We start from the raw sequence: 23,399 nt of genomic DNA on the forward strand, positions 1-23,399 counted from the left end.
CTAACAACGCGTATTAAAAATAGTTAAACTTTACACATATAGAGTTCCGAAACTACTAGTGTTTTCTCCATAATAGAGTCACTGTTACAATTAGCAAGGCCTTCAATTTAAAATGATTTTTATTTTATGTCGATCCGACTTTCCCTTTTGGAGATATTGTGATTTAAATGAAAGGGTAATTTTTTAAATTTTACTACCTTTGTCTCCGTCTTACTCCGTAGTGAAAGTTCATTGACCTCGCGACGTAAACAAACACTTCGAATCCTTATATCTCCGAAACTAATAACGTTATCGACTTGAATGGACACTCATTTCATCCTCTATTCGATATACATGCTAACTAATATACAATTTAGGCTGTCTTCTATGTTTATTTTGAAGTTTACTTTGACTTGACTTACTTTGATTACACGGCCAGTGCGCAACAAAACTAGATCATTGAAACTTGATTTCCAATTAGAGAACTAGAATACACGCGACGCGGGCGAACAAAGAGGGTATTTCTTGCTAATATGGATATTAAAAATTATAGCGCATAATTGCGGGTTAAACGCCGTGTCTCTGCAGCTAACCGGGCGATTTGTTCGAAACGTTTTCCGCGGCGTTTAATCCCTTCTCTGTTTCTTCAACTTCCTCCGGCGAGGTAAAAATACGCAACCAGACACGAAGTTCGAAATAAGTTTGTAACGCGATAAAAAGGGGCAATGAAAGTAGTTAAGAAGTCGTTTATGCCGCGTTGCACGGCGAAACGAATAAGAGGATTCCCCAGTTTATCCGTTTGTTCCTCCCCCGTCGATATGAATTCGTTTCGCGAAACAGCTACGACATTACCATAAACTGATTAATCGATCTGAAATAACCGACGCAATAACGAAACAATTTGCGCCGGCCGTAAATCAAGCTCGTTACCATATTAATCCGTGGCGGGCATCGAGACCGCTGCTATCCACGAGGCGAAACACGGCCTGCGGGTTATACTAACGGATAAAACGGTTCTTATTATCCCGCCAGTGTGCACTATGAATTCTTGATGTCCTTAATTGAATTATTTTCGGTTCGAACCCTTCGCGAATTAACGACCCCGGCCGTTTTGACGTTTCGCGTGAATTTCGTCGGAACGCGGCATTTAATTAACCGTATTACGCTCACGTGGCTGATACGTATTTTTCACGGACTATCCGTTCGGATCTTCAGCCCTACTTTTAGTTTACGATCCTGGCCGGACAGTGTACTTTCCGCGCGATTGCAATCGTGTTGGAAACACAGACTAACACGCGGTCAACACGCGTCGTTAAGGGGTTACACCCGGCTCGGAGACCTAAAATATTCATCGTTATTTGCAAATTTATTGCGCCGAACCATTTGTTTGAAATGTTCATGCCCGTAATGCATAAATATGCATTAACCCATGGGCCGCACAAATATTTCCATTTTTGACCAGGGACTTTATTTTTTGCACAAAATTCCGTTGCATTTTTTTCGCGAAGCATCCCCCATAAATTTCAAGAGAATTTTATTCACGAGTACGTCTTTCCTCGGTTATTTTTATTTGATAAAATATGTTTGCTTTGAAACTGGTGTATAAAACAATTGATTGACCAGTTGAATTTATAGAACAGTATTTTTACCTGATTTACTCAAATTCGTTCTTCGAAAATATCTTATTTGCATTTCGAGAAATGGAAGTTTACGTTAAGTGGTTGTTTACTCGCGCAACATTCGTGAAATTCTCTTGGAAGAAGAGCCTCCCGAGGTAGTTACACCTCAAGAACTGCTCTTTCGCCGTAGATCTATTATTATGGAAATTTTTTAACGATATGTAAATCGCCGCTATCCCGGATCGCGTAATATTCTTAATATTTTTCAAGCTTCGCGGCACGTAACGGCCCCTTTTTTGTATTCCGTCAATTATTCATACTTCGCGTTTTAATCACTGGCGTGCGTTCGATAGGGCGGCTACGAAACGAAAGACGTCCGACAAATAACGTACCGTGAAAGAAATCGACGTTGTTTCAACGCCGCGGAACGAAAGGGGATGCAAATACGAGGATTGTTTAAAAAGTTCGCAGCCTCACTGACGGTGATACTAAGCTCTGCTATCTTAAAACGTCGCTCGTCTTGCGCGTAACAAGTTTGATGATTAACTTTAAAAAAGTTCGGAAGCAAAATAGTCTTAGGCTCAGGGTGATATTTTCAGGAAACACTTGTGTCGTTGCAAACTCTGATTTTTAAACATTTTAAGATAAAATTTTAGCAACGAAGTTGGAGGAGATTATGCTGCCAAAGGGAAGCGATTTAAAAATAGAAATAAGAATCGTAGCGGGTCAGTGTGGAATGAAAAAAGTTTGGAACAAGTATCACCGATTCATGGAATCTAAATGAGCACGCGAAAAAGAAAAAACAGAAGTCACGTTCGCGAAGTTTTGAGGGGCATAAACGAAGCGTAAGATAGTAATTCGGTCTGTACAAAATCCCAGGAAGAAAGTCATCTGGAATTCTGTCACGCCACGCCGAAACCGCGGCCCTCGTCTTCATTTCCGGCCACTTCTCAAAGATACACAGAACCGGGAATTGGGTTTCCCGGTTTGTCCCGGTTCTGGACGAAATTGGAACCCGAAACTGGTCTTCCGTCGCTTCTTTAAACCCACATGACGCGACTAAACTCTATCTCTCTTTGATGCGGCGTGTTGACCAGCCGAAACATATTTGCGGTGCCTCGTCTCTAAATAAACACGAATCCGCCGACGAATATGGCTTGAATTCCCGCAGCGACGGATCATAACGATAATAATGAAAGCGAAAAATATATTCACCGCGCGGAATTACATACAATTAAACCGATAAGTGGAGAAACGAGGCAAGGAAGTATCTGTATCCGCACGCGACCGTGCTAACCTGATATTAATTTATAAAAAGAATGTCAGTTATATGGTCAGCCAACCTAATCAAAGATAAACTGATGATAAAAAGTATATAATCCCTCCGTTTTATCAGCACTATTGCAGACGTAACTTTTCTTTACAATATAATCAAAGAAGATATAAGTCACTAAAATGCTACATTAGACTTTTTTCAAAGACTCGTTAACCGTATTATATAACTATACTATTATCAATGCATATTGATTTATTTTGTTATGCTGTATTATATGTATACTGTAATGGGATTTACGATAAATTAATTAATATTATTATAATGCCACGCTAAAGTCTACGTGAATGGTTGTTCTTTGTTAATTGCATGCCGAGAATATCGATAGTAATTTCTCGTGTCTCGTCAAAGCACTATTGCAGACGTAACTTTTCTTTACAATATAATCAAAGAAGATATAAGTCACTAAAATGCTACATTAGACTTTTTTCAAAGACTCGTTAACCGTATTATATAACTATACTATTATCAATGCATATTGATTTATTTTGTTATGCTGTATTATATGTACACTATAATGGGATTTACGATAAATTAATTAATATTATTATAATGCCACGCTAAAGTCTACGTGAATGGTTGTTCTTTGTTAATTGCATGCCGAGAGTATCGATAATAATTTCTCGTGCCTCGTCGAAGCGGAAGATTGAAATTAAATATCGAATCAACGTACTTTCCGTTTGTTTTTCAGGTTCAATAAGCAATATAGACGACGCCGAGTATCACTGCAATAAAACTGCAGTGCGAAAAGTTATCAGCGGAGTCGTCGGGGCAGCAAGCTCGGTCACATCTATCCAAGTGGCCAACCTTCTCAGACTTTTCCGAATACCGCAGGTACGTGCAACGAATGGTCGAGGCGCTGAAATTCGGTCGCGAATTTATACTTATTCCGCGAGAACGCCATGGGGAAACCACAATAGAATCGCGGGACCGACGATCGCGCGAATGACCGTTTCGAAAATCGTCCTGCAAATAGATTTCCGCTCGAAAACTGACTATTTACCAACGATCGCGATAGAAAAATAATCCTCGACGTACGAGTGGAGAAAGTTCAATAAAGAAACTAATAAACGAGGCAAAGTCGATGGTTTCCGCCTCGTCTTTTTACGGGATCATGTTTCCTCTACCAACATGGGCCACGATTTAATCAAAAGTTTTGCATCAAGTGTTTAAACTACGTTCGGGCCAAGGAGCGTCCAAGTCCAAGGAACGCCCATGAAAGAACGAAAATATTAAAACGGCGACGAACCGTGAACATTTTTCGTTCCGGCGAAAACTTCAGAGAGACCGCGGCCTAAAATCGCTCGACTGCGAAATCGCATCGCTTAACCACGCAATTCTTATGCCTCGCCACGATTCAATATATCGAACCGACACGATGGAATTTTTAATTCCGCGCGGAAACCAGACCTCCCTCGGCCCGCAAACTCGACACCCCATGAGACAATTACACGGCAGGTGTTTCCCACCTAGCATCGATCGATGGTATCGCTGTCAAACGCGCTGGGAACTCCCCTAACGCAAAATTCGTCGGTTGTCCGCCTCCGAATTCGAACGTGACCCGAACGAAAGAAGACAGAACCCACGCGTGATCTTGGCAGAATGCTAACTCACAGCTGGGGGAAATACAAATCGTCGAATCTGCGGTCGATGGCGCGTGTAATGAAAAAATTATCCTAATTTGTCAACGATAGTTCACGCTGCGACTGCGTTGAACCGTGCAACTGAGGAATTGGATCGAGAAAAAGGCTATTTTTCCTGTGTTGACTTGGATATACTCTCACTCGTATTTATATACCATTATAATGATTCAGTATAAATGAAAAGAAATTTGTCTCTTACGAATTTTTACCAGATATTATAAATAATATCACATTACACTTCTATTTACATAGTTTCGTTTCTTATGAATTCTTTTCATTTATTTTTAGTAAATGTTGTGCTAAAAACTTCAGTCATTTGTGATTTGAAGGATCAGCTGTGACTTTATTGCATTGTCAATTATAAATATTAATCAGACGTCTGTAGAAAATATATTGAACTCAGATTTCGTAATTGGCGATTGGATTTTGAACGTATTTGTTTGAAACTTTCGATTTGAGTAACCCTTATTTTCCAGTAACTTTTAACAATCATAATTCAGTGGCTTAACTAGAAATTTGTACGACGTAGCGTCGCGATCGAACCTTTGCTCCCACGGATATCGGCAAATTATGTTATTCATGGTATCCAATAAAAACTGGCTATCTGCAACCCATTTCTTGCGAACAATAGCCGCCATGCTCAAAGAGTGACGTGACATTATGACCGTAATAACATCGGATAAAAAACATACAAAACCCAAGAGGCGATACCGATAAAGGAACAGATTGAACAGATTTCAAACATGTTACCTTTTACGGAACACAATATGCCGTGCTCGCAGCCCCGAGGGTGTAAAACTATAATGAATTATCGTCCCAATGTCTCTCTGATCTTTTAATTCCGCTTATTATTTATTTCCTGTTGATCCTGGACTGTTCGCGAAACGCAGAGTTTATTTTCATTTTAAATTTTCGTTGTAAATTACGAGGCTCGAAATGTTATTTTATATCTCTTTTCTTGTATGCACAGCTTGTTTAAATAAAAAACAATTTAACAACTATACAGTGTGTAAAATAATACATTTATATATGTTACACTCTCTCCCTGCTTTATATAAATCGACCAAATATAGTCACTTTAATTGACGGAATTTTGCAATTCAATTGACCAAAAGATATCTCTATACTTTCAGGAACGAAATACAAAATCTGTTGCAATATATAAACTAGTAAATAATTTCTCGTACAAAATAAATCAGTAACGTCAAAATTGTTGTCAATGTATAAACTAGTAAATAATTTCTCGAACAAAATAAATCAGTAACGTCAAAATTGTCAGACTAAAATAACTCTACGATCATGGACGTTAAATTTAAATAAGAATTATCGTTTCCAGAAGAACAAATTGGCACATCTACAATAGCAAAGATCGTCGCGAATTAAACGAAAGCTGTTCCGTAACAACGAACAAACAGCAATAGTACGCAACGAAACAACAGAGTGGACGCCGACACGAATAGTTTCCCATAGCGTTTCTCCGGAAGGGAACTTCCGATTCTCATCCTTTAATATTTATCGACAACCCGTAACAATACGACGATGCACATACGCGCAAGTATGCGAACGTAGCAACGACGCGACCCTTTTGTTCCGCCACTTTTGTTCGTTTTCTGCCAGCTATAAAAAGGATTATGCGTATATATACACGTATATGAAAAGAGGAAAAAGGAAAACAGTGCGGCCGCAAGCCGAATCTACGAACCGGCGTTCTTTCATCGAAAACAATGCAGAAATTTACAGCGTAGGAAATGCCTAAATATATTCCGCGTACCGGGATCGGGAAAAAGAGTGGCGAGTCAGCTTATCCCGACGTGAGTTCCTTTTCCGTTCGAAGGATAAGCGAACTGGGGCGAATATTTATTCGCGTTAGTTCCCGCGGAATCAAAGAATAGACCAACGGGCGAAATGAAAATTTGCGACGGGGTAAGACTCGTCTTGGGGCGGGTTCCGCGCTTTTCTTTGTTTTTTCGTTCGCGGTTCCCTTGCCAGTATGCTTTTGAGGTTACTTCCGCCCGTGGATTCCCCGCTGTGAAACTGTTTGACGTAGAATTCCCGCGTATCCCGCGGCCTATTCTACGATTCGCAACCGTTGCCACCGTGCAACGTTTTCTTAAACTGCGCATCCTCGGAGGCACGCCATTAAAAACCGTGTTGCAGTTCGAAGAAACGAAGTCACCAGGAAGTATTTTCAAAGAAAATTTGTTGCAGCCTTCGTCGAGGAATAACGCATTATTGATAGCGGGGAAGAAAATTAATAAGAAACGTCGAAAAATCGCGTTCGCGATTCTAGGTCAAGTGGAAACAGATCCAAACGAATGGTTCGAACGTGCTGGACCTACGCAATGGCCGAGAATGTCACTGGGCTTAACAGATTACTGATCGATCTCAGACATCTTCCATTTTGTGTTTTTAGACGGAATTGATCGAGTGGAGTTAAGTGACTTTCCGACCCTCGGAAAATATAATTTTTGATAGTTAAAAATAAGCAAATATCTGGCAAAGTTTATTCTATAAAATATTAAAGGATGAAATTTTATGACAACCATAGTGTATGGGAACAAACTCGCGAGATTTCAGTTTATAAACAGAAACACTGAAACACTATCCGAGTTGAATAGAAAATTTATCAACGATTTAAAGGGGATGAATTTTGAAACTGAAATACAATATTATGGAATATAAAATCGCTGAAAAGTTATTGGAATTTTTATTCGGCTCTGAAAATGATCGCATGAATGGATCTAAAAATTGACCACAGTCGAGAAGATCTTAGGAAAAATCCCTTGACAACGTTAAAAGGAACGAAAGGGACTGTCTCAAAGGAGATTTTCGAAGAAAGAGAAGATGTTCTATACAGGGTGTTCGGCCACCCCTGGGAAAAATTTTAATGGGAGATTCTTGAGGCCAAAATAAGACGAAAATCAAGAATACCAATTTGTTGATGAAGGCTTCGTTAAACAGTTATTAACGTTTAAAGTTCCGACTGTACCGAATTTTTTTCTCGAAAATGCGCAAGATTTCGGGGGTATGTCTATTGACCAAAAATGATTGTAATTGACTCCCGCAACCGAAAATAATTTTTCCAAAACGATTTGAAACTTTTTTTTTCCACCGAAAAATTTCACACCTTCTCGAATTTTTTTCTAGAAAGTGGATAGGATTTCGGGGGTAGGTCTACTCACCAAAAATGATTGTAATTGACTACCGCAAACGAGAACAATTTTTTCAGAATTAATTAAAAATTTTTTTTTCGCCGAAAAATTTAGGCACCTACCCCCTGTCGATTTTACTTAAAAATTCCTTTTTCATTTTTAGTAATTTTGTTTGACGCCCTACAGAAAAATTGTCTAATACTTTTTTGTAGGTACCCATGAGCTCTATTTCAGAAAAAAATTTCATTGAAATATATTCTCAATTGTAAGAGTTATGGCTGTTTGAAAATTGGACCATTTTTATAGGGTTTTTCTCATTTTGCGGGGTCACGGATCAACTTTTTGAATATTTTTGCGATTTGTACATATTCTCCATCAAAATACGCGTAGTTTGCTTTTTTAAAAATTAAAATCGTCCAATCCGTTCAGAAGTTATGGCGTTTTAAAGATTCGCATGAAAATTCAGTGAAATATATCGATGGTATGGTCAGACATTATATTTTCGGAAAAGAATTTTTTTCTCGAAACTGAGTAGGATTTCGGGGGTATGTCTGTTCACCAAAAATGATCGTAATTGACCCCCGCAACCGAAAATAATTTTTTCAGAATTAATAAAAAATTTTTTTTTTCGCCGAAAAATTTAGGCACTACCCCCTGTCGATTTTTCTTAAAAATTCCTTTTTCATTTTTAGTAATTTTGTTTGACGCCCTACAGAAAAATTGTCTAATACTTTTTTGTAGGTACCCATGAGCTCTATTTCAGAAAAAAGTTTCATTGACATATATTCACAATTGTAGGAGTTACGGCTGTTTGAAAATTGGACCATTTTTATGGGGTTTTTCTCATTTTGCGGGGTCACGGATCAACTTTTTGAATATTTTTGCGATTTGTACATATTCTCCATCAAAATATGCGTAGTTTGCTTTTTTAAACATTAAAATCGTCCAATCCGTTCAGAAGTTATAACGTTTTAAAAATTCGCATGAAAATTCGGGCAGACATTCTGGCCAGAAATTATATTTTTGGTAAGGAATTTTTTTCTCAAAACTGAGTAGGATTTCGGAAGTATGTGTATTCACCAAAAATGATTGTAATTGACCCCCGCAATCGAAAATAATTTTTCCAGAACGATTTGAAATTTTTGAATTCAATTGTTAATAACTTTTTAACGAAGCCTCCATCAACAAATTGGTATTCTTGATTTTCGTCTTATTTTAGCCTCTAGAATTCTCTATTAAAATTTTTTCCAGGGGTGGCCGAACATCCTGTATAGCTCTGATCTAGTTGATCATTCGTAGATATCAGAAATCCTTTCCCAAATACACGAAACCCTTTGCGCAAGTTTTTAAATACACTTCTTTCAAATTGAATCTTTTTAACCTGAACATTAATAAAATAATTTATAATATTTTTCGTTTGCAATTACTGAATGAGAAGCAATAGGTATCGGAAAATTACTTGCAATTGGTGTAATATTAAAGGGAATTAAATAAAAAAATTCGTGTAACGTCCTTCCAAGTACGCTAATAAGCATAAAAAGCATCGATTTAATTCGCAGCTTGTTTTTCTTTAAAGTGAAATTATAAATATTACCTGAAAGGGAATTCTTAAATCGTACACGCGAATTGTTCGCGTGGAATTAATTAAAGAAACTGAAACGAGTGCATTTTAGATGAGACTTGTTTTCGTTGAGAATTCGAGGCAATGTGCGAATACAACACCAGAGAACTAAGGGTTCCAAGCAGCATAGCACTCAGGCTGAAGCATTCTCATTTTCTCCCGACCATCTGTATTTTTAGTAGACCTTCCACAGCAAGAACACTCTGAAAACAATGTCGTCTATACATCTAAAAATATCGCATCGCGATTCGCCCGAGAGTAGAACCGGAGAATCGAAGGAAAATGTGAAAATCTGCCCCCGAAAATATTAAAGAAAATAGCCCAATGTTTATCGGGACAGATTTCAGAAATGGTCCTCGAATTTTATATCACCGACGATAGGACGAAAATAAAGAATATTTCGTGCCTCGAATCATATTCAACTGAATATTATTCTACCCTCGAGACACAATCGATCAGGTTGTCGAAATTTTAATGGATTGGAAGAACCTGTCTGTGAGATGGCCTATAACATTTCATATCAATTTAATTAATTTACTAAGCAATCATTTTCGTACCAAATGGCTAACAAAATTAAACGTAGGCTCGTAATGTTAGTAATTATAAGCAAGAAAAATAGTTCAATGTAGTTCAGTTGCCAAAGATTTCTCCCGACTAAATAGAAGTACTCGTGATGCTTTTAAATCATATTTCGATTAATAGGACTTGAGAAAGCAAACGAAAATATCTTTTGAAACAGTGGTTCAGGATATTTTGCTTCGCATATGCGCCGTTGAATCGCAAGTTCGAAGCATCAACATCATCCACGTGTACGGAAAGCCCTGTTTCCGGGATACAGAATCGAGTCAGCTCGTTTCCATGCATTCCTTATACATAGTCATGAACCTTTTTTACGCCGAACTGACCTTTTTCACCTGAAGTCGAGAATTGAATGTACCACCCAATAAGCGAAGTAAATGGAATACATCAGAATGGAAAATCTATTTCTAACTGATGTCGACACAATTTAAAATAAATTTTGACGGATGAACGTTTGTCCACGGAAGCTCAAAGTACAGTACAGCCCGAATAAAATTTCAAATCATTCTGAAAAAATTATTTTTGGTTGCGGGGTTCAATTACAATCATTTTTAATAAATACACGTATCCCCGAAATCCTACACACTTTCGAGAAAAAAATTCTTCAACCAATGGCGTAGAAATTTACCCAACAATGTATTCTCGTATCTCTAAAAGTAACGTGGATAATTGTTATTGCTCTAGCCTGTATAGAAATTTTAATTCCGCTAGTTACACGTTAGCAGCCATCGTATAACGCATGTAAAGGACGTACAGGTATTCTTAAGAGTCCAGGTGATCGCAATACTGATTACCAAGATTAGATATTCGTGTGAGGGGGCTGTTATCTCCGTATCTAGAGCTGCACCATTTTAGTCTAAATAGAGGCAAATTGCATATTGCTCTCGAGGGTGCATTATGCTATAATTTACTGTAAAGCCATTATTACTTATATTGATATATAAAATTAGCTATGCATCTACGATCCTTTAGTCAGGCCAGATCCTTAGGCAGATTTTAAAAAATATACAAATTCAACGATACAAATTGACAGAAAACGTTATCCACCTCGAAATACATATTAATTGCAAAGTAATTAATTCACATTTATAATAAGAAAATGAATATCACATGTATACAAAATATAGTAGGTATAACTAGAAACTGAATTAAATATTTTAATCGAATAAAATTCAGAAACTTTTTGATAGTTTATAGTGGTTACGAATAAAAAAATAATATAAGTCAGACTCTGACAACGGTACTTTTAGGAACGATCTTTAACCTGACTGTTTAAAGAGTGAAACTAATTACTTTACATTCTACGTTATAGATGTAAGATGGAACGTTCCAATTAATACAAAAATGTGAAGTCTCTTCTCTAGAAAAAGACTTTCCTTAAAAGAGATTAATTTTCTAAACAAAATTAACCGAAGTTTCCTCCAAACGCAACCGAGGGATCGTGTCAGTTATTATCCCGATAATCTTTTACGAATTTGTCGAACATACCCGTACGACGTTTTACGCCCGTCGTGAAACAGCGGGAAATCGAACATCCCGGGAGCCATTCTTCGGATTTATGGTTTCGGAGGTTCGACATTGTCGTGGTTTGGTCGGAATTATGCCGCGAGCGATGCAGACGGTCAGTCATACGCGGGATCTTCCGCGGAGATAAGTCGAACTTCGAAAAATATTCAACATAAAATATCGCTATCAGCCATATTCCTCGAATGTACGACCCCTCGTGAAATACACCAACCCCGCAAGTTCATCGAGTTACACTGGGATATTGCGGTACCGATAAATCGATACGTTCTCGTTGGTCGAACGCACGGTTTTAAATTTACAGGGCTCTTCTAACAATAAGTGTCAAACAGGAAGACGTATAACAGAGAAGAAACGAAATTGTTAACCCTTTCTGTCCTAAACATTTTTGACATTACGATCCAACGGGTCCATTTCCACTCGCATTCCAACAATAACTCTTCGACAATGTTCGTTTCGAATTGAACTAATGTACAACCTGCATAAACAAACTGCAGACCATTTCTACAGATAGATTACAAGATGTACAAAGTTTTTAAATTTTATTTTTTGTAACAATTAATACGGACGAAGCAATGATTTACTTAAACGAAAATCAAGACGATTTAAAAAAGTATGGCACACGGGTTAATAATTGCAAAAATTGATTGCTCTAGAACGAATTTGACATAGGAAAATAGAGATTTATCAGGAAGAAAACGTTCAGATTTTCTTTGGAAGGTGATTCGGATGCTAAATAATATTTGATTAAATGGGGACAGCGGGTTCAGGTTCCGAAGACACGAAAGTCTTTTGAAAGAGAGTTTACGGCGAGTCCACGAAAGAGAAAGTCGGATCAAGCGTAACATAAATCCAAGAGGAAGGCGACTCGGACTTAATTTCAACCAGGAACGTCTCGACAAAACGAAAACTCCGTCTGTTACAAAAGACGTAGCAAGTCCGTGGAACGAAGGGCTGGAAGCTCACAATCCGAAAGTTGCTTCGAGAAAGGTACATCGACGAACATGGCTACGAATAAAAGCCTGATAATCGTGCGTCCCTGTCAAAGCAAGCATTCTTCATCGCCCTCCCGACGACTCTACCAAAGTTTCTGAACTATCCGATCTATTTTAAAATAGATAAAGCGTTGGATCGATCGTAAAATAAATTCTGTAGTGTCACAGATTTCTGTTACAAAAGCAAACAGTGTTTTTTTTTGCCTTTAATAAATTTCTTTTTAATTTCCAGCTTGCTAATTGTTTTCTCTTCCTACTAGTAAAAATTACTATTTTTCTTAATTCTGAAATAACTGAAAACTTTTTGGTGTCTCTGAGGCTCTTTTCTCTAAAAATTCCTATTTCCGTTTCTTGTATTTTCTGATTAGGAATTCCAAGATTAAACTGTCCACCGTTGGATGCTCCGACGAACAGCCCGATTTTTAATTATTTTCCAGTTCATTCTAGACACGAGGATCGCGTCTAAAATCATTCTCGCGCCATAAAACGATATTTTACGGCAGATAAAAATATCGTTACGCGGCGAAAGGGTAACGGGCGTCGAGAATTTCACGTCAGCATAAAATATTTGTAAAGATAATAATAGAATATCTCTACCCACGCTTCCGTATAACTATGTTACCTGGATGAAGATGTCCGGATTAGAGTAACGCGAAGAAAAGTAATATAGCCTAATATGCATCACCGTCGCTCTTTCAACTTAAGAGACTCGCGACTGCTAAGAATTTATCGATGCGGTAACCTTCTTCCACCCACGCCGTGGTGTATAAGAAAAAGCGCAAAGATGGCGGGAACTTCCGCCTTTGGTGGATTTAAGTTTGTTATTAAACTCACACGTTTGACTTCTAGCCAAAACTGAAGTTGCCAACGAACTTCGTTTGCCGTACACGTGAACGAGCACATCATTATTTACGGGCGTGGATTATCTTGGGGAACGAACGTTTAAAAAGTTGCCCTGAAGACTTCGAATCGAAGCATTTTAATTAGCGCGACAGAAAAACCGCTCTGTTCGACACGGGGTATTTTAGAAATGCAAGGAGAGTGGTCCCGGAAGCAGATACCGCAGTTAAGTAGAATAGCCACGTTATTGGTCAGACGCTGCTAAAAACTGCAGCGTCGATTTCAACCGAATGTAAACGGTGTCAAAGTCTACGTTTTATGAAAGTTTTTGATGTATTTTTTATATTGGGAAAACTCAAAACAATCTTTGAATTTAGTTTTATTAACAATCATCTTGAAAGACTCGTTTCTTTTATGCAAGACTTATCTAATGATCGCGTTTCAATTAAAAGTAAATGGAAAAATCTTTGAATTATCGAGGTTCGATTGTATTACTAGATATTATTGCAGAAATCGTTTACTCTAACGGTGAATGCACAATGGTATAATGAAATTATACTATTCGTGATAATACACACCATGGTTAAGAAGATTAAACGGGTAATATGCATATCTCGCGTGAATAATAAAACCCGCAGACCGTAAACTATTATTATGCATTTCGGGGTAATGTTTCGGTGAAATCGAATATCACTTTCGCACGCAGTTGGCGGGACTTGATACGTGCAAACGGGATTAGTTATAATCACATGGAAACAAATAATTGGAAATTATGCGAAATAGTTATTTTAAATTAAACAACTGGACTCGAATCGGTGACACGCTAAGTTTCGCATCAAGTAATTTGTAACAATTTGTCTGTATTACGATCTAGATGTACGCGATATGCAGGGAAGCTTAATTTATTATATTGTAACCGCGTTGAAATTGACAAATCGATCGATTAGTGAACCGTTGAAAGCAAGATTACCGAAACAGTCCGCTGGTACTATGTCTCCCGCAGATATCGATGCAATAGTCTCCATACAGACACATTGATTTAATTACAATAATCGATGTACCACTACAATCGTTTTTTAAAAAATTGGTGAACTTAAAATGTCGTTAATATTTCTGTATCTCGAAAAATGTATGTTTTCAGACGGACTTTCCCAAGCACCTCGACCTGGATTAATTTAAATCTCGTGTAAAAAATAAAATTTTTTCTTGAATATCGCGGCACTTCCTTTGCCCAATAGTAAATTGAAAATTGCAGTTTTTTCAGGCCGGATGTCGTGCAACCGAGTAATTTTGGTCCGACCCCAACAGAAACATTCTACTTGTAATTTTTCTACTAATGAGAAGGTTCTCGTTAAACAGTTGCCACGAGTTTCGCGCGAAACTGCACTCATTCTCAACGAGTCCATTAGCAAAACAATATTTTCCCACGATAAATAAACAAGGTGTACCGTCGAAGTATCGTATAGCAATTGAAAAAGCGCTGTTCGACGAGCGGGCGCGTAACGAAAAATGCACGCGATGTTAGAAACGTAATTCTTCTCGAAATCAAGCGTATAAGTTGTTACCGCTTAGGTTGTTAGCCACGCCTGGCAGTATCATTTCATCTTAAAAAAAACGATCGATTCCGTGCTACGACGTCGTTAATTATAACTCAACATCGCTGCTTACGTGTTTATAACAACCATATCAACTGTTACAATGTGCAGTATCGGGCAAATAATTATTCATGGTGATTAAACGAACCGTTAATGTAATTTCTCCTGACAGCTCAGTTGCATAAAATAATATACACTACCGTTCAAAAGTTTGGAAACTGTCACACTTTCTGATAAAACACGATATTCATTTGTTATTAGATCGAAAGTAACCGTTTTTGAACGAATCTTTATTGCACATTTTAACGAATTTTCTTTTAGACGAAAAACGGAATCGAGGTTTAATAAAGCACGATAATAACGTAATTCCGATACGTGGAGTTCGTTTCCTGTTTACTTCAGTTTTTAAAAGGTCATAATTATTCCCAGCACAGTGTCGTGCCCCAATTAAAAATTGTCGAATAAATTTTAAACATATACGAGTTTAGTTTATGGTTTACCGGTACGAGAGTACTGGAAAATAATTTCAGGAATAAACTGTCGAAATAAAATTAACGATTTAGAGATTACAAAATTGGAATATAGATAGAATATATTACAGAACAATTAGGAACGATGCTGAATACCCGTTAACTGATAAGTTATTCGCGGCAAACGCCATAGACGCGATAACGTGTTGTCTGCATGCAGGCCCATCTCATCAAGCCGGCAATTCATCGAGCAATAATAGCGTTTCGCAGCCATTGTATCATCGATCCACTAAATTATGCCAAGTTTCGACTACACGTCCTACAATATCCTGCCCCTCGCGTTGAAAATACTACACCGATTCCGACGTGTGATTCATTGCAACAATGAAACCAATTTCCCTGCAAAGCAACTCGATAAGAATTCTTCCCGCTCCGACAAAGGCGAGTGGATCTCCGATCCCAGATGCTCCTTTTTTAATATAGTTATATAAGGAACATTGAAACGACGCGGATATACAGAAGGAAAAAAAAAACCCTTGCGCGAGGATATTGCAGCAGTTGGAGAATTTACGAGAAAGTAAACGCCTCAGTTATTGGGAGGAAAAATTTAATAAAGACCACGGTGAGCGAAAACGGTTCCAAAAGATTCAACGAGGCCAAAATCGTCCAAAATATGGAATCATCCGCAAATAAAACGCATGTTTATACGATGATTAATTAATGCCGCGATTGACGAACGCGCTCAAATTAAATAGAGGCACGCAATTCAGTCCCGAATTATGATAGTTTTGAATAAACAATGCACCGCAAACTGACCACCTGCAAACTCCGCGAAATCGAGAAACCTATACCGATCTGTGTGTTATAAATAAACTGCAATGAAAAAGTTTGTAATTAATTTTCCCTGGTAACGGAGTTTAGTGCGCAGCCAGTATAAAATTGCTGGATATTTTAAGCATTTTATTTTCATATTGCAAAATGCATTGGAGATGACTCATACAATTTATTATTGGTTTAAAATCATAGCAAATTTTAAAATGATAAAATATGAAATCTTACAAAAGTGGAAATATTGTTCTATAGCGTGAAATTTATTGCGAATATTTTTAATGATTTTAAGAGCCCATATGTTAAAATTAAAATTAATATAAAAATTTTAGATATGCTATATGGAGACCGTGTTATCGTCGTGATTTCTGAATACTGTGTTGTAGGAGACTTTCCATGGGCTCTACTTTTAAAGGTCAGCTGGGCGAGTTCCTTGTTAGTAGACTCAAGAACAATCGATGCTTGAACTTTAACAACTTTCTGATGTAGGAACTCGCCAAAGGAAACGCGAGACAAAGTTCTATGCGAAAACTGATCATCTATCGTTAAGGTGAAACTATGAAACAGAGGAGAAAAGAAGTGACAAAAGTGTTTTCAAACGACTCTAATAGCAGCCACTGCATTATTTCTTCCCAGCCGGTTCCAAAGATAAAAGCATCGAATTGTTCGAAAAGCAGAAGCGAAGAGCGCTAGAGAAACGCATAAAAATCTTGCGAACACAGCGACGACAAACCTCAGATTAGGCTGCACCAATAAGTGGTTGCACAAAGTTTCTGCAGTTTAAAGTTGCTCCGAAAGTTTTTGAACTAGATAAGAAGACCCAACAGGGGAACTGAACCAATTATCGTAAGTGGTTCCAACGGGAAGCAGATACAAAAGGTCGTAAAACTGTTAAAGCTACGTTGCTAACGCAATCAGCTTAGACCTCGTCTCTTTATCCGACTAAAATTGCAAACACGAGTAACAGACTGAGTAAAAAAGCTTCGAAAGCTCTAAAATCCATTATTAAATAAGCATTGAAACCGTCAATACGATCAAAGGGAAAAAGTTTTCGAAAAAATCGCAAAAAATAATTAATCGAAACTGTATTTCGCCTCGACGAAACCGTTTGAATTTGATCAACTGAAAATGGTTGGTAATTTTTCCTTTTACAGTTTATACAACGTTACTCGCGGTGTCGTTTTAAACATCCAATTGCTTTTTATACGTCCGCTATAAATTAACAACTTAACGAACTCGAATGGCGCGAAGAATGACTTAAACGAGAGTGTATTCAAGAGCCAAAGAGAAGTAAAAGAAGAGATCTTGAAGAGCGTCGGACGAAGTTCAGAAGCGAGGAATTTTTCTACGTAGGTTCTTCAAAGGCGTGAAAAAATTACTACGAAACGAACATCGAGCACTTAAATTCTTAAAAGGCGAATCGACTCGTGCCAAGAAACATGTCAAAAGAAAATGTCAAGCTGCGTCGCGGTGGAGTATTTTTTTTCAAATAAAGTAATTCTAAGAAAATAGACACTTCCACTCTTCTCTATAGTCGCCTAGGATGGACCTGTAACCTAGTTCGGTTTATTGAGTCACCGTATGCAAGGTGTATACTCTCGAGTCAGGCTATTATCTTCGAAAGCGTCAAGGAAAATATTACGGAAAGATTGTTTATTCGAAAGTAAATTATAGAAGGGCTTGTTGCATAATTTATAAGGCATAACAAATTCTACGGACATTTTTGTAATTTTGAATAACCCTCGTTGTTTGTAAAAACGTTTATTAGGAACATTTTTCATATTTTTTGAATTTAAAGAATGCTATATAAGTTTTTATCACAGATAAAAAAAAAATACATGAAAATTGAACATTTTGAAATTGAGAGAATTAATTGTAAATACTGTTGGATTAGAGAGATTAATTATTCCCCAGTAATTACGATAAAAAATGAGTCGAAAATGTAGAATAAAGTTTGTACGCACGATGCTTCGTTTCCGAGATAAATAAATTTGAAAATTTGTCGGATTCAAGTGAAATAGAATACGATTTCCCTGACGCGTCTGACTATTGCTCGATATTTCTACTCGCTTTCGATATAAAATTTTCCAAGTCAATTTTCTCGAAAACGAAGTCACTCGTAAAAAAATGTACTCTACGTTTTCCACTCATTTTTTGACCTAGAATCATTCTTTACTTGGAACGTTCCGTAAAATTTGCTCGAAAACCTGTGAACTGAATATCAAACCTTGAAAGTCACCACGTGAAATTGTGTATGAAAGGTAATACAGACGATTTTTTAAATTTATGGGACTAAATCACGATCGAACAATCTTACCAACGAGTGGAAGTTGTCGGATCGATCGTCAAGAACTTTTGTTTCGAGATATGAGAGCTCGAGAGGGATCGACTGCGTTCGTTTATTCCGGTTTTATCGAGGTCTCTAGAACGGGCCGTCAATTTCGCGCGGTTTGGGCGCAGCCGGTCCGTTTCAATTAACGGTAACGTTGTTTAGCCTCTTCACAAAGAGATTTGCAATCTCCCAGCGACCTCGGGGTGGGACTGCTGGTAAAAATGCAAACGTCCTGACGCGAGGACAACCTAGCCGTGCGTTGTACGCGATTACTTTAGAGTTAACCACGGGACAACGAGACTATTATTATAATGCATCCTTAGATCCTTGGAATCTAAATCCCTGAACGACTAATTTTTAAATTAAAAAAGTCCAACCAGGCGTGTGAATTCATTTTACTTACCGAACGCGGCGCTCCCTCGTCGGATGTAACGAGAACAGACGCCATTTTGCGACATATTCAGCTTTTTCCTTTATAGTCGGTGTAGTTCACGGAACATTAAATGTCTTCGTTGCTAATGGTGTCCCGCTGCTTTTAGAGCGCCTTACCTATCTTCGAGCGAAGCAATCTTCTTTGCATATCTGTAAAATAAAAGTAAAAGTACAAATAATCGTCGTAAAGATGCCTAGTAATTATCGGTTATTTTGTAGCTGGAGTATAGATATTTGCACTTTAACAGTTATTTGGAGATAAATGGTCCACGATAATTCCATGAATAGAAAACTTACGAAGGAGTACAAAATGTATGGTATGAATGAAACAGAAATGCTTCTTCCGATGCTTGACAGGGGTCCTAATTTCGCACGAAATTAGAATGTTAATATACAACGTGCAAAGGTCAGAATAATTAGGCCAGTGCTGCAACGAAGTACGCTCGTCTCACGGAAAAGAAATGTTTCGGATGGACTGTGACATCTTTAGAGAATATTTAATAGTGAAATTTAAAACACGAAGTAAAATTCAATCACGAGTCTACGAATATTAAGCAAAAGGAAATGGAACAATTTAAACATCCTTAATCATAAATCTACGAAGACTGTACTAAAAGAATAAATCGCAAAATAATTCGTTGTATTTCAAGATGTCAGGCTATTATGGCTAGAGAAAACAATCCAACAGCAGAGTACACGATGCTTCCGGAGGACTGCATTTCTCTAATCATAAGATTACTGTCAGGACATTTCAAAGCTCGGGTTTATGAAATGGACTCCTGGGACGCGTTGTTCTTGAGAAACAGCTGTCGGGAATATTCACGATCGACTGATTGTGCAAGGGATTAAAGCTCTGGAAATTGCTTTGCTGTAATTATATGGCCTCGTTTCTGGCGAACACGTGCACCTCTAACTAGTCTTACTGCCTTTTCCTGAATAACGATTATGTATCATAAACCACGGCACAGCGTTTGGTTTTATTAGCTGCGCCAAACGGGGACAGGAAAATTACTGATCTGGATAAAAGTACATTTTGGTCATTCCACATCTCTAGTTTAAATAATCTATATTTCCATATTTCTAATTTGAACATACTATATTTTCGTTTTACACATCCCACGTCTCTAGTTTGAATATTTTGCATTTCCATTTCGACAATTCTGTGAGACTTTGAGTAACAGTACTTTGTACCTTGTCTCAGTTTAGCAAATGGGGGTTTTGAATAAGATTATACGCGACGGAAAAAGATAACGAAATACAATCCGTATCAATCGTAAAATACAGTTGTTTCGTCCATAAATCTACGGGTACCGCGAGAAAGAAAAGAAGCTCGCGAAGAAGCTGCATAATTCTTCGATTAAATCGGGCTTATTCGGTTTGCCAGACCGCGCGTCGAAAAAAGAACCCATTTAACGCGTTTCGAAGGAATGTTGTGTCTGAGGAAGCTTGATAAATATATTCCTCGTCCCACGCGGATTTGCCAGCTGGTAAAACATAAAGCACGATGGATAAAACGTCGCTCGGTATCCTGAAGAGAAACCAGTGCTGGCTCCTACCGTGCCACGAGATAACGCTGTCTCGTTTCTCGCTACATAAACTCATCTTCCATGGGCGCACCGCCGTACCAAAATCATTCGTCTCTGGTCGCGAAAAATGTCGAGCCACCATTCGAAACCGGTCGACCGAAATAATCGATGTAAAAAATTAACGGGGGACTCCGATACTATTTCAATCGAAAATAATAATGTTATTCACGCGTTGGCTGACTTCAGATTTAAATTAAACGCTTTAATTACAAGCAATTTTTCAATGGTGTATCGTTTAATTTTATTCAAGAATAAAACACGTGATCTTTAGTCTTCATTGACCAACTGCTGGTTTTTCAATCGTGTTTCTTGTGTTTGGAAAGCTCGAAATGTGATTTTCCCGGGACGAGAAGCGATCGAAGAATTCTAAAAGTTGTTAAAACGAAAGAAGCGTTTTGTTTAGAGAGTAAAAGGACGTCAGGCTACGATCAATCCATGTTTGTACCAGACGGCGTATCGTTCGATAATCTACCAAGAGAGAAGAGAGCTTTAACTTTCGCCCTCGTTATATTACACGCTTTTTCGCTCACCGATTTCTCTGCGCGCTTTACCTCAATGTTCGATCAGTTCGGCCCATTGGCTGCGGTACTTTTTCGGCTTAAACCCAATTTGCTGTGCTCTTTCTTTTTCTACGCGTGGCACACGACGATTGGAAATAAAATTACCCGCCGTGAACGCGAATTCAATCTTGCAACGCCATTAACGCCCTTCGAGTCTTCATTTTTCACAGCGAGAAACATCCGTTGGTCATTCGTTATCGAACGAATGATAGAATCGACGACAGTGTCAGTTTATGAATCTGAAATTATACGTCGACGACGTGTTGAGAGACAATCGTGTATCCCCCGAATTCCTCGACGCGTCTTTTAAAGCGCACTCGTTAAAAATTCCCACGCAAAATTACTATCCGTGATCCGATCTTCTCGCACGAATCTCATAAAATCCCGAGACCTCTGTACGAAAAGAAAGACTAAGTTTTCGTTCGAGTAGCGCCTCCATCCGTGTATTTGCATTTTATGCAAATTCGAGAAGGGGGATTGCAGCCCCGGTATAATTGGTAGCTTCGATCGAGGCGGCAAAGCTCAAGATTTGCGACGCGTAAAGGCAATCTCGCAACGATAAATGCTTGTAAGTAGATCGGTAAGCTACGACTACCGCCGCGATGGCGATATTTAAAGTTCGTGTAAGTCGTTCTGTCGGGGCAGATAAGAGGACCGGCGACTTAAGAATTCACGATAATTAAAAGTTCGCGATAAGGGCATACGGAAAAGATTTATCTACAGTTTCCATGCGACAAAGATAATTGCGGATAGCCGTAAACTTCAAGCTGCTGATTAAAAACTAGAATCGCCGTCATAAATTTCTCGAAATTGAAATTCACTGATAATTCAAAATGGGTTCTTTTAGTGCCACCTGGCTATGATGACTATATTCTATTCGAATTTTTTTTTTATTTGGTAGTCGCTTAAAAATCACATAAAATCGCTACAAAGCAACTGCAAGGAGAAAAACGCGAAGGTTCGATAATTACAGCAAATTATACTGGTTCACCTTAAAATTAAATTTCTCCAGTGTTATTCGGAACGAAACGACAATGTCCCCGTTACATTATATCATCCGCAGAGCGGTGCTCTACATTACACGCGAAATAGTAAACTCGAGAGCACGTTCGCGTATACGCCGTAAAAGCTTCAGAATTATTTCAAAACAGTGTAAAGTTACGCTACTCCCTGTCTCTATGACTACAATGCTAGGACGATACATTTATTCGTTTCTCTCTTCAACGAGGGCACTTCTTTACCATTAAAACTGAATTCTATTTGAAAAAAAATGACGAGTCGAAGCTATTGAATTAAAATTGTAAAACTTTTGAACGCCTGTCGAGGGTCGAATTCTTGTTAATTTTACGAGCGAGAAGAAATTTATTGGTTATGGTGGGAGAAATAAATTAAAACGATATTATATTAAACTTTAATATATGATTTTATTCAAGGCAGAGAGTGTGTCTTTATTCAACGAGAGAAACTATGAGAATGAACGTCGTGAACGAAAATTCATCACGCATTCGTAGACCCTTTTGGGTCCTATCTCGCTTAGACTAAACAGCTCTCGACTCGAAACTTGAGATATATACAAGGATATCTTGACGATAATTTTTGTTAATAATTCAACAAAATTTTATTTAGATGGTTTGCAGCGGTTAAGTATGGATTGTTGCCAGATATTTGCCACGCGACGCGTTAAACGTCAATATAGCGAGCCGTATGGCACTCGCGTTATATTCTATACGAAGTTTCGAAGACGAAAATCTGAGAAGTTCCGTTCTGTTTTCAGGTCTCGTACTTCTCGACGAGCCCGGAACTCTCCAACAAGCAGCGTTTCGAATATTTCTCGCGCACTATACCCAGCGACCTTCACCAAGTGAAAGCAATGGTAGACATCGTGCTAACAATGGGTTGGAACTACGTGTCCATCATATACGAAGAAAGCAATTACGGAGTAAGGGTGAGTATTCATGCGAACGGCGTCCAGAGCCGACGTTGTCATCACAACAAAACCGGCAACGCGTCTCATTACGCGTAGAACAGTGTCTCTTGACACGTTTTTGTGAATTTTTAAAACCGCCCCTTAAATGGCATTGTTATTTTTATCACTGGTAGAACGCCCTACCCACCCAAAAAAAATTAAAAAAGAAACATTTGACGCCTGTATCTTCTACAAAAAACCGTTTCTAGCTTCCTAACTTGTAACCGTGTATCGAAAATACTTAAAAACTATTTACTCGTAATTGTTCTAAAGCTTCTAAAGCCTCGAACCTTACACCGAAGGCGCGAGCCGGATAAAATCACGGTAGCCGCGTGAAAATCCAAT

General features: G+C 38.1%; 1 protein-coding gene across 3 annotated transcripts in view; it reads left to right on the forward strand.

The window, feature by feature from the left end:
• The window catches only part of Glurb (metabotropic glutamate receptor B), a 357,471-nt gene that overhangs the window by 308,379 nt on the left and 25,693 nt on the right, over window positions 1-23,399 (forward strand). For all 3 annotated transcript variants that reach the window (XM_076783796.1, XM_076783795.1, XM_076783797.1), the window contains 2 exons: window positions 3,623-3,765; window positions 22,863-23,033. In XM_076783796.1, coding sequence (XP_076639911.1) covers window positions 3,623-3,765; window positions 22,863-23,033 — 314 coding nt within the window. The remainder of the gene's footprint in view (window positions 1-3,622; window positions 3,766-22,862; window positions 23,034-23,399) is intronic.

Source organism: Colletes latitarsis, chromosome 2, assembly GCF_051014445.1.
Source record: "Colletes latitarsis isolate SP2378_abdomen chromosome 2, iyColLati1, whole genome shotgun sequence".
NCBI lineage: Eukaryota > Metazoa > Arthropoda > Insecta > Hymenoptera > Colletidae > Colletes > Colletes latitarsis.